The sequence below is a fragment of the Xenopus laevis genome, chromosome 2L (assembly GCF_017654675.1).
Source record: "Xenopus laevis strain J_2021 chromosome 2L, Xenopus_laevis_v10.1, whole genome shotgun sequence".
Classification (NCBI taxonomy): domain Eukaryota; kingdom Metazoa; phylum Chordata; class Amphibia; order Anura; family Pipidae; genus Xenopus; species Xenopus laevis.
Window position 1 is genome coordinate 29,006,710 of NC_054373.1, and position 18,096 is coordinate 29,024,805.

The following is an 18,096-nucleotide window of genomic DNA, read 5'->3' on the forward strand; positions in this document are numbered from 1 at the left end:
GCGAAACGCACCAAATTCGCCCATCACTATCCATAGTGTCATTTGTCTTTATTTTTCAAGATTTTAAAATGTATTGCACTTATATAAGTCACACTTCTGAGCGCATATTAAACCATCACTTTCTCCAGTGTTATGATGCAGATTGCAATACAAAGAGACCTCTGAAGAAGTTGTCTTCAGCAAAACGCGTCAGGTGTGACATCACTTCCGGTCACAGCAGTGAGTGGATGCACACAGGAGAGGAAGACGCCAGCAGAATCCATCTTTTTGTATGGCAAAGGTTCACAATCTGGAGAAAGTGATTGTTTGATATGTGCTCAGAAGGATTGTTTCACATTCAATTAGTATTGCTTTTCCTAGGCCCGTGCAGTCATTAGAGACACTCAGCTTAGCCATGATTTCTATTTACAGCCGATGAAATGGCCATGCTGCTAATTGGTTTAAAATCTGCGTGGGAGCCCTATGGGAAGCATTATCTATGCTAGAAAATTGCATTGGAAGACAATGAGCTTTTGAGAGTATCTAGGAAACCACCTAGTTGATTGCAATGGTTATTTCATGGGCCATTCTAACCACAATGATCCTTACAGCTACTCTCATTCAGCAGTTGGGAAGGACTGGGCATTGCTTGGCACCAAAGTTGCTGTACTAGAAAATCCGCTTAAAACGAGAAAGTATCTACGTGTAAGCAGAACAGAAAATGCTGGTGTAGTTCAGAATTCCTTACCATAGAGAGCTATAATTCTTTGGCTACTTGTGCAGATACAGTATTTTCCTTGTCACAAATATTGTACTCTTAGATACACACCAGAGAATTCTATAGTGATGCCTGTTCCAGTGAATTCTTACCCTGCTAATATATTTATACACACACACACACATACATATATATATATATATATATATATATATATATATATATATATATATATATATATGTACAAGTGTATATATATATATATACACATTGTTGCCTGAGCTCTCAGGCCCCCATGTAGACTGGAAGTGACTAATAGGATTTACATAGGATTTCTCCTGTAAATGACACTAATCTTTGTAGAGATAACACACACACACACACTCAACCTGACTAATTTTGAATGGCAAAACATTTCAGTTTTGATAAGGCACCTGTAAATATATGGTTCAACTCAACGCACCAAGTTGGCCAGTTCATGGATAAAACAGGCAGCTTCTCTTTACTTCCTGCTGTTCTGATTATATGTGGCCTTTATGGTTAGAGCATGACAGTGTGAGGTTCCCAAAAACCAAACAATAGTAATTAAGGGGCCGATTCACCAAGGGTCGAATATCTAGGGTTAATTAACCCTTGATATTCGATTGGGAATTAAAATCCTTCGACTTCGAATATCGAAGTCGAAGGATTTTAGCGCAAATAGTTCGGAATAATCCTTCGATCGTTGTATTAAAATCCTTCGAATCGTTTGATTCGAAGGATTTAATCGTTCGATCGAAGGATTATTCCGAACTATTTGCGCTAAAATCCTTCGACTTCGATATTCGAAGGATTATTCTTCGACCAAAAAAACTTAGACAAGCCTATGGGGACCTTCCCCATAGGCTAACATTAAGTTTGGTAGGTTTTAGATGGTGAACTAGGGGGTCGAAGTTTTTTCTTAAAGAGACAGTACTTCGACTATCGAATAGTCGAATAGTTGAACGATTTTTAGTTTGAATCCTTCGATTCGAAGTCGTAGTCAAAGTCGAAAGTCGAAGTAGCCCATTGGATGGTCGAAGTAGCCCAAAAAACACTTCGAAATTCGAAGTTTTTTTACTTCGAATCCTTCACTCGAAGTTAGTGAATCGGCCCCTAAAAGTACAAAAAACATTTATTAGGAAATGAAAGAAAAATATTAATGTGTTTCATGCCTGTTGGGGCGCTTACTCTTAGGCTATGAGTAAGTGCCCCAACAGGCACGAAACACATTAGGTTTTTTCTTTCATGTCCTGATAAATGTTTTTGTACTTTAAATTACTATTGTTTGGAATTTGGGAACCTCACACTGTCATGCTCTAACCATAAAGGCCACATATTATCAGAACAGCAGGAAGTTAAGAGAAGCTGCCCATTTTGCCCATGAACCGGCCAACTTGGTGCATTGGGTTGAACCATGTATGTCATGTGTGTGAGTGCTGAATGAGACAAATAAATCTGAGCAAGTTGTGGCTGGTGGGCTCTATAAAAGAGACCACAGGGTAAATTGATACTGCAAATCCAGGTACAGGGAGGGATGAGGTGGTTAAAAAGACATTTGACTTGGTTACTTCTCTTTGGGGAAGGTCACAAGTCAAAAGCACCTTTATACTAGAAACCATTAACCAATGTCAGTCCAAGTATTATCTTGTACTAAACACAATTCATCCGGAATAATTGGTACTTAATGAAGATAACTATGCAGTAAACCTTCGTTGCATGTTAAGTACAGGGAACTTTTTCTATCACATAGATCACTTCTGAAACATGTGTGATCACTAGGCGCAGATGCAGCCGACATAAACAAGAGCATTGGAGGGGCACACAGAGACAGAAAGAGATCATGAATTCTGCACAGTGTGTATTTCTAATATTTTTGCACAGAAATTATGGCAATTCAGGTGGCAGTACTATATTTAGCCATTATTTAGTTTGTTCCAGGAGGAAATATTGGAGAATTTTTCTATGATTCATTCTGTGGCCTCTCCTCTTGATCATTAACTAAGCAAGCTGTTTTATAGCAATAAAAACTGAAAGACATGAGAAAGAACATCATTAAAATTCCTTAGGGAGATCTATAGACCCTTGGTGATTAAAGTGCACATTCTTAACTGTCAGACTGTTTAGAGAAATAGAAGTTATACTTTTTTCTTTCTGAGAATTAAGAACTGAGAATGCTTTATAATAGTCATATATTACAAAACATAAAGGATTTTGAATGTATCTGTATGGGCTATGGACTCTCCGGTTCTTTGCTGGCATTTTTCAATTGTAAGTTAAGGACAAGCTGTGTACATGTGTACTCAAAGGAATTGTTCTGTATAAAAATAAAAACTGCGTAAATAGATAGGTTATGCAAAATAAAAAATGTTTCCACTATAGTTAGTTATCGTAAAGGCTGGAGTGACTGGATGTGTAACATAATAGCCAGAACACTACTTCCTGCTTTGCTGCTCTCAGGCAGTAACCAATCAGTGACTTGAAGGGGGAGCCCCATGGGTCATAACTGTTGCTTTTGAATCTGAGCTGCATCAATTGCAAACTCACTGAACAGTTATGTGGGCCCCCTTCAAGTCGCTGACTAACTCAGAGTTAGAGAACTAAAAAGCAGGTACTAGTATTCTGGCTATTATATTAGACATCCACTCAGATTTATATATATATATTACATTTGTGGCCAACTAACTATATTAGAAACATTGTTTATTTTGCACAGCCTATCTATTTATCCAGTTTTAATTTTTACACTGATCTGTTGCTTTAAGACAACATTACAGCTTATTTTATACACATGGCACAGGAGAACTAAGGGAGCAAACTAAGGTACTTCAGACTGGGCCACAAGATCAAATAAATCAAAGAAGGATGCCCATAGGGTTGGTTTTTGGATGGAATCTGCTTTTTTAATAGGTTGTCATGTTGTTTGTGTAGAAAGTTGAGTGGTGGATGTAGAAGAGTATTAAATATGGAACACAAGCATCATATATGTGATGAGTATCTTGCTTGACAAGCAAAGTTTGTATCTTGCTTGGCCTGGAAAAGGGCAGAACTGAGACATGGCAGAGACAATGTATTGTGGAGAAGGTTAGCTAAGTCCAGTGCACAAGTTTCTATTTTGCCACATAAATTGTTGTTCCTGTTCTCTAGCTTCCCTCTTACTTTTCTACCCAGTTATTTTCTTATATGTTTCTGTCTCCTCCGTCTCCTTATCTCAGTTTTTCTTGCCCTCTCCCCTCCTGTCTTACTTTGCAGTTTTTACTTTTCTCTCATTATAAATATTTAATCTATTCCTGTGCCACCGCCTCTTCTGGCCTTGTCCTCTTTGTTTACCTCCTCTTCCAGCATCCCCTTTTTAATGTTCTCTGTATTTTCCTCTCTGTACCCAGATCTTATTTTGTTTTATTCTTCTTCCACTATCTTCTGTTATGCCTTTATCTCATTTCATCTTCTCCTCTTCTTACTTCTGTCCTTTGTCTTTCTGTTATGTGCGCTCCATCTACATTTTTCCTTTTTCTTCTCTCTTATACCTTTATTTATTGATTCTGCCTCTCTTCCCACAGAGTTGCTACCTGTGACTTCTTCAGTGTCCAATCCGGTTCTGCTTGCAGACTGCTCAGAATCAAACCTATTTATGCAGAGACCTTCAGTTTCCCAACTTTAAAGTTGAATCTATCAGACTGCAGTGAAGTTGGCCCCCAAGAACACTGGGTTGTGGAGGGAAGGGCACCCATGCTCCGCCACTCAACTCCGATGGGCCAATTTCTAGGCTCCTTGCATTAGGCAGGCCCATTTAGGCTGCTGTCTATTTTGCCTAGTGGATAATCCAGCACTACTATTGCGTAGTCACATGACTTGGGGCAGCTGGGAAATTGACAATATGTCTAGCCCCATGTCAGATTTCAAAATTGAATATAAAAAAATCTGTTTGCTCTTTTGAGAAATGGATTTCAGTGCAGAATTCTGCTGGAGCAGCAATATTAACTGATTCATTTTGATTTTTTTTCCCCATGACAGTATCCCTTTAACAGCTTCTGCCCCCCCCCCAACAGTTCTAACACAACAAATATGTTAACAGCTCCTAAAAAGGTTATTGCCGGTGCTCTCACATTAATAATCTGCAGAGCTACAAATTCTTAACCTATATACCGGAATTTTTGCTGTTACTGGATCATCCTTCCTTGCTAAATTATCTCAGGAACCACAGCCTTCTATCTTCTAGGTCTGTTTTTATAAAATTAAAATGTAAATTCCAAAGGAATGAACAAATCAGCAGCAAAGTAACGGTGGAAAAACAAAAAACACCAATAACATAAAAGACATGGAGAAAATAAAGCGCAACAGTCCTGCCACATATTCTTTATTGTTTGTGCAGAAAACTATAGGTGTGAGTGAACCGAATAACACTGTCATTATCATTTGCATCCAATTGCAGGTAAATGGAGATTACTCGCCCAGCCTGAAATTATGTAATTACCTTCAGAACTTTAACAACCAGCTTTCCGGACTCGTATGCATATGACAGCAAGGGCAGTTGGTGCCATAATAATAATAATCATAAAAGTGCCTTATCCAAACAAGACATGCGCTTCCTGAATTGCACTAGGAAACCTTTGCTGTACAGTTCAAAGGCTAATGATAGAGATGCTAGTTTTTCTGATTGCCAGGAGTGGCATGTTGCAGTTGAGATCGCCTCGGCTAAGGAAGGAAGATGTCGGGTCTGCTTTGGCTTTTTTGTATTGGGGTTCTCCTTGCCACCGGCACAAGCCAAGATGTCACTAGCCAAGCCAGGGACTTCCTAAGACAGTTTGAACAGGATGCAGAAGTCCTTTATCATCAGAGTGCACTTGCACAATGGGACTACAACACCAATATCACTGATGAAAATGCCAAAAAAATGGTAGGTGATCTACACATATATTGCATCATAATTGTTAGTGCTGTGTTTGAAGGTACAGGTAGGGGATTCATTATCAGGAAATATGTTATCCAGAAAACTCTGAATTATGGGAAGGCCGTCTCCCAAAGACTCAATTTTAAACAAATTATTGTTAAAAATTATTTTGTTTTTCTCTGTAATAAGAAAACAGTTCATTGCACTTGATCCCAATTAAAGAACAATCATATTAGGTTTATTTATTTGATTTTTTTATTAGACTGAAAGTATGGAGACCCAAATTACGGAAAGACCCCTTGTTTGTAAAACCCTAGGCCCTAAGCATTCTGTATAATAGGTCCCATACCTGTACAAATTCATTGCTATACTGTAGGGAAAACATTTGCCAGTTAATTTTGAATGCAGACAATGAGTTAAATGTAAACAATGAGGAGATACTTGGTGTGTGGAGATGGTATCCAATGGATATTTGATTTATGGCCCCCAAGTTGGTTGGCTCCGCAAATGTGCACAATACATCTGCTTTGGAGCACTTATAGCTACTGATATAAATGACATTTTATACATGCACATATAATTAAAGCAGGTCATGTTGACAGAAGTCTGGTATACATAAGCACAGGAGGTACTTAAAGAAGATGCCATTAATTTGCATTGCCATGTAAGTCTTTATCAGCTAATAAGTGTGTATTATTTAATTGTACAGGTATTAGTCAGCAGGAGAAAATATCATCCAAAGTAGAATATCATGCTCATGAACAATTAGCACAAATGAGGTTTTACTATTTCTCAGGGATCTGAAATGTGAAATGAGCAGTTTACTCTCTAGACCAGTGATCCCCAACCAGTGGCTCATGAGCAACATGTTGCTCTCCAACCCCTTGGATGTTGTTCCCAGTGATCTCAAAGAAGGTGCTTATTTTTTAATTCCAGCCTTGGAGGCAGGTTTTGGTTGTATAAAAACCATCTGTACTGTCAAACAGAGCCTTCTGTAGGCTGCCAGTCAACAAAGCACCATCCAGAAATATTGTTCATGCTTGTGTTGATCCCCAACTCTTTTTACACCTAAATGTTGCTCACGGGTAAAAGAGGTTGGGGACCACTGCTCTAGACTAAATGCGTGACTCTTCCACTAGATGTGATTAAAAAATAATACAGTCAAGAAAGTTTTATTGAGGCTTAACTTTGACTAAAAAGTATTTTTCAAGAGAGCTATAAAAAAAATGTACAATGTAAATCTGTATAGATCTGTGATCTGGAAAAGTACAATGCGTTGTATTATTGGAATCAGCATATGTTTTGACAATTAGTTGTCAAGGTAAAATGTGTAAAATGTGTAAAATGTGTAAAATGTTCAGCTCATTTAGTTCTGGATAAATGCTTTTACCCCCTACTAATCGAAGGAGCAGTGACTAAATATAATAATGTGGTAAATGTATTACCGGAGAGGGAGGCAGTGATAAGAGCAAGGAGTTTGTGAACATGCGGAGAGTGAATGGAACTATTTGCTCCACTTGTACCAAGGATGCAGGATATTCTGTACTATAGGCTCAGTAACATGCTTATCCCAGTAACATTTCTCTAAGGCAGTGGTTCCCAACCAGTAGCTCGTGAGCAACATGTTGCTCCCCAACTCCCTTGGATGTTGCTCCCAGTGGCATAAAAGCAGGTGCTTATTTTTGAATTCCTGGCTTGGAGGCAAGTTTTAGTTGCATAAAAACCAGATGTACTGCCAAACAGAGTCTCATGTAGGCTGCCAGGCCCTTATTTGACATCCCCATGGGCTTTTTCATGCTTTTGTTGCTCTCGAACTCTTTTTTACATTTAAATGTGGCTCATGAGTAAAAAAGGTTGGGACCCCTGCTCTAAGGTAAAATAGTTTTTGTGTTGCTACACTAGAAATACACTGTTTTCTGGAACCAATATTTTTTACAAATGGTGACAGCAAATTTAAATTTTTACTGCACTCTGCGAATGCCGTATCTAGCACTCCATGAGTAAACCTTTTTTACTCATGAGCCACATTTAAATGTAAAAAAGAGTTCGAGAGCAACAAAAGCATGAAAAAGCCCATGGGGATGTCAAATAAGGGCCTGGCAGCCTACATGAGACTCTGTTTGGCAGTACATCTGGTTTTTATGCAACTAAAATTTGCCTCCAAGCCTGGAATTCAAAAATAAGCACCTGCTTTTATGCCACTGGGAGCAACATCCAAGGGGGTTGGGGAGCAACATGTTGCTCACGAGCTACTGGTTGAGAACCACTGCCTTAGAGAAATGTTACTGGGATAAGCATGTTACTGAGCCTATAGTACAGAATATCCTGCATCCTTGGTACAAGTGGAGCAAATAGTTCCATTCACTCTCCACATGTTCACAAACTCCTTGCTCTTATCACTGCCTCCCTCTCCGGTAATACATTTACCACATTATTATATTTAGTCACTGCTCCTTCGATTAGTAGGGGGTAAAAGCATTTATCCAGAACTAAATGATGGGATTTTGGTGAAGGCTGCACTTTGCTTCTTGTACCAATTTTTTACACTTGTACCCTGCCCAATGCTTCATAAATGCTCCTAATTTAATTTTTGTAAATGTGGGCCAAACCATAGGGTTTGTATAGGATACTTGTTCCTGATCCTGTGGTTGTTGAGGTGAATAGAATGGGTATCAGTAGATTTGACCCCTTGAGCAGATGTAGCTCTTCTCTATAGCACTTAAAGTTATGGGTATCTCTAGCAGTTATGACTCTTTCTAATAGATATGCCTCTGTCTTGGCTCTCTCTAGTTGATATGGTTCTCTCCATAAAATACAGTGCCCTCTCGCAGCTATGGCTCACTCTAGTAGTTTTGGCTTGTAGGATTGCATACAGCTTTTTCTAAAAGATATGGCTCTATCTAGAAGATATGTCTCTCTCTACTCAATAGGACACTGATACTCTCTAGCAGTTATGGCCTTCTCTAGCAGATATGCCTCTGTCTAGCAGATATGGCTCTGGCTCTCTTTAGCAGTTATGGCCTTTTCTAACAGATATGCTTCTGTCCAACAGATATGGCTCTCGCTAGTAGATATGGTTCTCTCTACCATTTATGGTACACTCTAGCAGTCTTGGCTCTTTTTAGAATATATAGCTCACCCTAGCACACATGGCTCTCTCCTGCATAGAACAGACTAGTAACAGACTGTAAAATGATGAGCCAGTAGTGAAGATTTTCTTACATTTGAATAAATAAGTGCTGAACACAAACAAGACTGAAACATCTGCTGTAACTGAAGAGTCATTCAGTGCACTTAAAGATTCAACTTGAAGAAAACAGTTATAGTATCCAAGGGAAACTGAGCCAAGACATTAGGATTGATAATTTTGTTAGGAAAAACATTTCCAACACTATCAGGTATATTAGTATAGTTGGATGTCAGGGGGGTAAATGTAACTTTGTCTGGTAATGAGAAAAGAATGGGACAGTAATAGAGAGACTGACTATTTAGAGTAGGATAATTTAATATTCTCTTATTACATATCCAGGCATATTTTCCTAGACATTGTTGCCATTATAGCCCTATCTTTACAAATACATGGGGGCAAATTCAGTAACCGGTGAAAATTCGCACATTGCAACACTTCGCCAGGCATAAATTTGCCTGGACAACGCTAATTCACGAAGATCCGAAGTTTCGCACAGGGTACCGAACGCTGGCAAAATTACGCCAGCGAAGTTACGCTCAGCAGTTTGAAGTTACGCTAGCGTTGGCTAATTAGCATACGGCATGCAGTTAATGTACAATGGGCGTATATGCTTCAGCAAATAGATTACATTACACAAGGCCAGGGAACCTGAATAAAATTATATATTGTTATAATACCCTACACATGTGCCCACAGTATAGTTTAGGTGCCATATGTTAGCAAATGTAGGGGGGAAGGAGGATACCCCAAAAAAAATGTACAATCTTTTTCAGTCTATCACCCTTTAAATTGGATAAAATGTCAGCGTTTTTTGGGACTTTTTTTTGAGGAACTCCTATCTACTCTATTGCACTTCGCCTGGTCTGAGGCGGCAAAGGCAAGTCTGGCGCAAGAGGTAACGTTCAGTAAAATCAAAAACGTAGTGAATTTGCGTAGTAACGCTCTTTCGCCAGACCGAAAATTCGCCTGGCGTTAGAGTGCGAAGTTGCACCAGAGTCTATCTCCTTGGCGAAATTACGCCAGCTACCGTTAGTAAATCGGCGACGTGCCGAAATGACCTCACGCTGGCGAATTTTTGCCAGCGTTAGCCACTTTGCACTTTAGTAAATTTGCCCCATGGGGTTCATCTAAAAAAAATTTAATAGACTATAAATTTAGCAATATGTTTATAAAGTCCTGAAATGGTTGTCAATGGTATTACTAATAAGAATGTTAGTCATCCAAAATAAATGAGTGATAGGAGGCAGTAAAAATAGTCGTTAAAATAAGATAATCATCTCTTCATGATTCACTAAGGAGAGCGACTGAATATTACGGAGATTGGAGAGCACTAAAGCACAAATTCTAGAAAAGAAAGGCATAGTATAATGTATATATACACATATAGTAGCACTGCTGGACCTAAATCTACCTGTCACCAGTAGTCACAAGTGGCTTCCATTTCCATTAACACAAATGACTAGCTCCACAGGTGCCGAAAAAGTTCAGCCGAGAATGCAGCACATGTGCCATGAGCCTGAGGGTAGGACTACATGCATATTTTTGGCGCGATCCGACGCGCTGCGACAAAACGCCTGCGACAAGTTGTATGCGACAGAAGTAAGGTAAGAGATAGAATTGTCGCATGGTGTCGCAGCGTTGATCTAACGCGACACGACTGTTGGAGGCAGGCGCTGCCTGCTGGCGTTTTGTCGCAGCGCGTCGGATCGCGTTGAAAACGTCCATGTAGTCCTACCCTGAGACAGAGGAAAATGGAATAAAGAAGCCAAGAGACTGAATATAACATTAACTGAATGTAAACGTTTGTAGGTAAGAAAAATAGGAAAGAATTAACAGATATGTATAAGGATTCTGTGCTGTTTGACATATGAATATGCAAAGTATGAACTCTGTTTGCAATTATGAGTAATACTGGGGTTGAAGGACCTACTTGGGCAAATTATGGAAGGAAATGTCAAAACAAGAATATAGGAGCTGTGAAAATATACATTCATATAAACACTTGGTGGGGAGGCAGCGCTTAGCATGTAATTCATATTATTCATATGCTGTAGAGTTCAATTTTGACCCTTTTAGCACCTGACCCTTTATAGTTCATCCTCACCTTTATCGGGAAATTGTAGAGCAGGAACTAGAACAAGCAAACCAGGCAAAATATTAAAGTAAAAAATGTCTTTATTGTGTCATTATTACAGCCTTATGCGTTTTGTGTTCACAACACTTAGTCATAGGAGTTATGATGATATTAAGGACTACTTGCACTTGTATAACTCATCCTCGCCTTTATGTCACATCAATATACATTCCATACAAATGGCTTAAAGGGCATGTAAAGGCAAAAAAATAAAATCCCATTTTTACTTTCTTTAATGAAAAAGAAACCTATCTCCAATATACTTTAATTAAAAAAATGTGTACCGTTTTTATAAGAAACCTGACTGTATGCAGTGAAATTCTCCCTTCATTTACTGCTGTGGATAGGAATTGTCAGATGGTCCCTAACTGCTGAGCAGGGAAACAATCACACTTATGAACAGCAGGGGGAGCCCCCACCTTACTTCCCAGCCATGCAGAACTCAAGCAGCTTTGTTTATGACGATCCCTAAGCTGCCCAGACCACACTGAGCATGTGCACAGTCTTAGTCTTGCAAAGATGTTTAACAAAGTTACAAGATGGTGACCCCCTGTAGCCAACTTTGAAAGCATAAATTATTTTTTTGATTAGGCTTGTGGTGCAGTAAGTTCATGTTTATATTCAGTATACAAAATACAGCATTTCTAGCCTTATTCTATTTTAGACTTTACATGCCCTTTAAATCAACTAAGGGTGACACATATAGAACTGAACTACAAGCAACCTTATCATGGACTTGCAATGGGCAGAAAATGGCTGGTATACAACTGTAATGGTCCTAAAAATAATGCAACATGTTGCTAGTAAACCCACTATGCCCCTTTCCAAGCTGCAAATTCTTATGCCACAAGTCTTTGTAGTCTCCCAGAATCCTGCACCCTACATTTTAGCATGGGAGGAGTCATAGACAGCTTTTTGATGCGCCAGCTGTTTAAGTATTGACTACATCGTAAAGGAGGACATTATGTATGACAAATCAGTAGAGAAGAATAATGCAGACAATGTCCTTATTTCTGTTTGTTACTCCTGATTCCTGGAAAAATAATACGGTTTATTGATTAAGAAGATTGTGACAGATGACTGGATAACTTTGGAACCATCTCTACTCCTCCCAAAGAACTTTGGCCACTTCTAACACTTTGTGAGAAAGGTTTGAGCATAATAAGTGAAATGGGATGTAATAATCAACACATTCATCTATGATTATGAATAAGGGTCAAAGTATAAAAGGGCAGTGTTCAAAAGACAAATGCTTTTATTATCAGCCCTTCTAGGGAGAGCTTTACAGTGTAAATGCTGCATACGATATTCACTGCATATATTCCTTTATACTCTTGATGGGGTTGATCACCTTTATATTATTTTTTAGTATGATACAGAGAGTGATATTCTGAGACAATTTGAAATTGGTTTTCATTTTTTATTTGTGGTTTGAGTTATTTCTTTTTTTATTCAGCAGATCTCTTTAAGAGGCCCGGAATATAAATAGGAAAGGGGCCTGAACAGAAAGATGATTAATAATAAAGTAGCAATAACAATAAATGTGTAGCCTTACAGAGCATTTGTTTTTAGATGGGGTCAGTGACCCCCATTTGAAAGCTGGAAAGAGTCAGAAGAATAATTAAAAAACTATATAAAAAACAAAAACTGAGGCCAGTTGAGAAGTTGCTTGGAATTAGCCATATACTAGAACTTAAAGCATACCTCCCAACATTTTGGAAGTAAAAAGAGGGACAAAAATTTTTTTTCCGCCAAAGCGCAGCAATTTTTTTGACCACACCACTTTCTGTGGCCACACCCCCTAATTACCATGTTTGTTTTACAAAATTTGGAAGGTTATGAAAGTTTGAAAATATTTCTCCTGATCTAAACTGTGTTTTTGTGTCTCAAAATTGTTACAAAGTATCTTATTTGCACCTGTTAGCTGTTCTGGGCTCTCTGCTAAAAGCCAATTAAGTGAGAAACTTTGTTTCTTTTTCTGGCTGTTCAGTGCATAGAAAAGAGGAACTTTCCAGTACAAATGAGGGACTGCGGGTTGAGCTGTCAAAAGAGGGACTGTCCCTCCGAAAAAGGGACATTTGGGAGGTATTGCTTAAAGGGCATGTAAAATCTAAAATAGAATAAGGCTAGAAATGCTGAATTTTGTATACTAAATATAAACATGAACTTACTGCACCACAAGCCTAATCAAACAAATCATTTATGCTTTCAAAGTTGGCTACAGGGGGTCACCATCTTGTAACTTTGTTAAACATCTTTGCAAGACTAAGACTGTGCACATGCTCAGTGTGGTCTGGGCTGCTTAGGGATCGTCATAAACAAAGCTGCTTGAGTTCTGCATTGCTGAGAAGTAAGGCGGGGGCTCCCCCTGCTGTACATAAGTATGATTGTTTCCCTTCTCAGCAGTTAGGGACCATCTGACAATTCCTATCCACAGCAGTAAATGAAGGGAGAACTTCACTGCATACAGTCAGGTTTCTTATAAAAACGGTACACATTTTTTAATTAAAGTATATTGGAGATAGGTTTCTTTTTCATTAAAGAAAGTAAAAATTGTATTTTATTTTTTTGCCTTTACATGCCCTTTAAGACTTCAAATTGCCCAAAAAGCCAATTATTTGTTAACATACCAACCTAGCAGATCTTGCCACGTATGCACAGCTCAAGCCATTCTCCTGACATGAACATTCAAGAGCTGGTTTCATTCTTTTCTTTGCTTTTCCACCCCAAAATTTGTGTCTGTTTATTCAAGTAATAGACACAATGGGCCTTATTTATAGTGCAAAAAGAGTGACCATCCACCATATATATATATATATATATATTTAAAATCACTTGTAAGCAGCCACAGTCTGATCCGGTTTCTTTAATTTACTGTGGGTGCTGGATCAAATTTTAAACATAAATTTCCACATAGAGCCACACTCTAATATTAAACGTATATATATCCAACGTTTCGGGCCATCGTTGAAAAAGGGCCTAAGGTGGGCCGAAACACAGATTTATAAATGTGACATGATTCACTTAATATTGGAGTGCAGCTCTATGTGGAAATTTATATATATATATATATATATATATATATATATATATATATATATATATATATGTATATATATATATAAATGGGACAAGTGATGGGACACCTACGGGCCTTCCTGTCCATCGCTCTTGGATTGATTCAATCCTGCCCCAGGTCTGTGCAGCCAGTTACCCAATACAGGACCCAGTGCAAAAAAAAAAAAAGGTCAATTTTGCACTTTGCACCCTGTGTCCAACATTGTCAATTAACCCTCATATGTCAATAATTGTGTTGATACCCATGGTATGAAAACAACGATCAATATATCAGCCAATACAAAATAACCACCAGATCATAATATTTACATTATATTTCTAGCAACAAAGAATTAGCAGTACAGGGTGTGTAGCAACAGATATTTTAGTGCTAAACATTACCTCTGGAAGCAGCTGGATATCTCATTATAACTGCACATACCACTGAGAGGAACTGTCTGCCAATCTTTCATTAAGTAGAGCCTGAGGCAGAAATGGGGGGATTAATCACTGAGAAACAAGCAAAATAACATTTCTTCTAAATACCGTTAGGTCTAAGAGCTTCAGTTCCCATATCAAATATCTTTCCCTTTTTAATAACTTGTTAGAAATGTTATTTCTTCCGCTATATGTTTTTCCAGAATCCGCCATTGTAGATGAGCTTTGTTCAATCCTCTCTCCGGGCTACAGGAAATATGTATGCCACTCTTGTGCTTATTGATCCTTATATGCCTAGAAGTTTACATACTGTATTTTACCCCTCATGGTCATTTAAGTAGATATTATCTCTCTGTTTCACATATAGGGCCAGTGAGAAATACTTATCTTATGGTTTATCACGTAATGGCTCACGGATGACATTTAAATCAAGGAGAAATAAACTTTTCGCCTAATTCAGTTCCAGTTTTTCCCCATAGACTTCAATAGAGATTTCACGTGATAAACAGTGAGATAAGTTTTTCTGAATTGAATCTCAAATTGAATCTCGTCTGTGACTTTTCAGGTGATAACCCTTTTTCTCACTGAATTGAATCTGACCCATAGTGTGTACAGGTGCAGCTTTATGTTGATACCATCTAGTGGACCTAAATGTGTTTCCTAATCCATATGTGTCTATAATGTGGTATTTAAGATAGAAACAGTTCCTTTTCCCCAAGGTGCAAAGGTGGACTGATTCCTTCAAAATACAAACCATTTACCAACTGTGTTACCCCTAGAAACCAATGCTGGAGCAGAGAAAAGTTTGACCTGGAAGGCAGGGTGTAAAATGCAAAAAACAAAAAAGGCACAATACACCATGTTTTTACACTCTGTTTGAAAATATTTTATTTGATTTTCATGTTAAACAAGCGAAAACAGTATAACAACAAATATTTTGCAGATGAAGACAGACATGCTGAAATCGATACAATGGCATAGTATTATTATAGGCTACATACCATTTAAAGAGACTGACAACAATTAACTGAAATTAACTAAAATTAACTAAACCAGTGGATGTAGACATATTGAAAGAAAGAAATAAAGAAAAATGACCATTCGTCGACTGGAATGTCGGAAAGCACATCTTACAATTGGAGAAACCGTCCTATTTGTTCACTTGTATTAGAATTACAAGCTTCAAGATAAGGAGACCAAATCAGTTTAAAAGAGTCTATGGAATTATTTCCTTTGGTTTTGGCCAATAAGGCTTCTTGTTTTTGCACTCTGCACCCCACCTTCCACCCACCCTATATGAACTGACCATAGGTATCTGCACTTTTTTTTTTAGAGCCCAGAGACCTGCGCCACACCCATGTATTCATGGTAACATAGCTGGTTTTGGCAGTGCTGTATTCACAAGGGACATTCACAATTGGCATATAGGCATCCCCAATTCTGCCCCCTACCATTCTCCTAAATTGCACATCATTCAAACATGCTGGTTTGAGACATGTAAGTAATGGGCTCTTTTTTTGGTGAAAAAGTACTGGATCTGTTATTTTTTTTTTTAAATGTCCCAATGACAAAAGCTAGCCACATGTTATAGGGCCATGCTAGGGGAGCAGTGCATGTGGACCTAGGGAAAAAAAAACATATATATATACTGTATATATATATATATATATATATATATATATATATATATATATATATATATATATATATACACACAACTAAATAAAGTCCGCATTCACAGGTCTTAAAAGGTAAAAATAGGAAAGTAGATTTATTACCGGGAGACTTAACTTTTTGGCTAGCAATCTAGCATTTCTCATCTCAATCTAGCCTTTTTTGAGAATGATTAAATTGCTAGCCAAGTTAGTCTCTCGTGATAAATCTACTTTCCTATTTTTACCTTTTAGTGACTATTTATCATAAAATTTTTTTATAAAGTTGGACCTCTTGGACTTAAAGTTTAAGACTGAACTTATGGATATCTCTGTCATCGCAACTGCAGACTATGAACATAAAAAAACTCAATATATTTAGTACCTGTTGTGCAATGTATTTCTGCTGAATAGGCTTCACTAAAAGTAATATAATTTATTGTACATTGTTTTCAGAATGGCTAAATTGCTAGCCAAAAAGTTAGTCTCCCAGTAATAAATCTACTGTCCTATTTTTACCTTTTAGTGACTATTTATGATTACATTTTTTTTTATAAAGCTTGACCTCTTGGACTTAACGTTTAAGCCTGGAACTCAAGGATATCTCTGTCATCCCAACTGCAGACAATGAACATAAAAAAAAACTCAGTATATTTAGTACCTGTTGCGCAATGTATTTCTGCTGAATAGGCTTCACTAAAAGTAATATAATTTATTGTACATTGTAGTTTCCCTGAAAGAACCTTCAAAAAACATTAACGTCAGAATGTATTTTCAGGCTTTAAAATAAAAGCTGTATAAATGATTTACAGACCTTGGAAATGCCATTCTGATGCGGGTAGGTTTGGCACAGTAGTGAAAGCTAAATGTTGGTTTCATTCTTCTTGTACAACTTTGGCCATCCTTCTCTTTACAATACATGCTGCTTATCATTATAATTGTAGCAAAAAGTGAATGTTGTGCTCACCACTAAACAATTTAAAACCATGAAGGATGGCTTTGGGATGACCAGGGATGACTTGGACATAGTTGGCAAGCTGGACTACATTGCAATATATGGATAGACAATCCCTGTTTGCTTAAATAGTGGGCAACCTTTTTGTTTCAAACATATAGAATAGTGTATTCTGCACTGAAATCCCCGAATATCTCTATTTATTTAGTAGGGACAGCCATGCTTTAATAAGTACATTTCTATGTCATGTACACAGGATAACTAGTTAGACCAAAAGGCTTACTTTATTATATACTCTATTGATCTGGAATTCTGGGGGGAAATGCTAATTTGAACAGGTTTGTGCACCTACTGTGTTGCCCTTATTTGTAAGTTTACCTGGCCCTGTAAATAAAAATCTACCCTCTCACCCAACCTTCCCCCAACTATGGCTAAATAACTCGGAGCTGCAATCCTCATGTCAGGTGAACAAGTGGTCATTGGGTTTATCTCCTTTCAGCAAGAAATACCCCCCATAGCTGTTATCTTTCTTGTCTATTAATAACATTGACATTAAGGTTGGGCCAATGACATACCTACTAGCTGGCAAATACACAATTATGCTTTATTGTGGTACAGGGACATTGTCCTTAACACAAATAACATAAACATGAGTTGTGTTTATAGCTATGGCCAGGTTTGTGACTCGTTTGAGACTTACGCACTTGCCCATGAGTAGCAGTAACTCCTGCTTTCTCCTGAGGATATTCTAAGAAGTCAAAATCAATTTCTGGTGAAAGGCTGGTTAGACATGATATACTGCTCTGTAGTTTCAATGAAGCCAAAGACCCATTAAACACAAGGCGTTTACTCCACTGGAGAAACACTTGTCACCACTTGGGTTGCCATAGACTCAAATAGCAACTATTTTTGGCTCAAAAATAACAAACTACGACAATGAATGCCATGTTCAAGGCACACATGCCACCACTTGTGCTGCCTACCATAGACTTGAAAGGCAACCAATGCTGGTGACAGGCATTTGCCATACAAGTCTGTCTCGGGTAGCGTGGTGCACAAGTGCA

The 18,096-nt window shown here is 38.0% G+C and overlaps 1 protein-coding gene across 1 annotated transcript in view; it reads left to right on the forward strand.

Annotated features, from left to right (window-relative positions):
- The first annotated feature begins 5,356 nt into the window (after positions 1–5,356).
- ace2.L (angiotensin converting enzyme 2 L homeolog) overlaps positions 5,357–18,096 on the forward strand; it is a 38,635-nt gene continuing 25,895 nt past the window's right edge. The window contains exon 1 of the mRNA XM_018245445.2: positions 5,357–5,612. Coding sequence (XP_018100934.1) covers positions 5,424–5,612 — 189 coding nt within the window. The 5' untranslated portion in view covers positions 5,357–5,423. The remainder of the gene's footprint in view (positions 5,613–18,096) is intronic.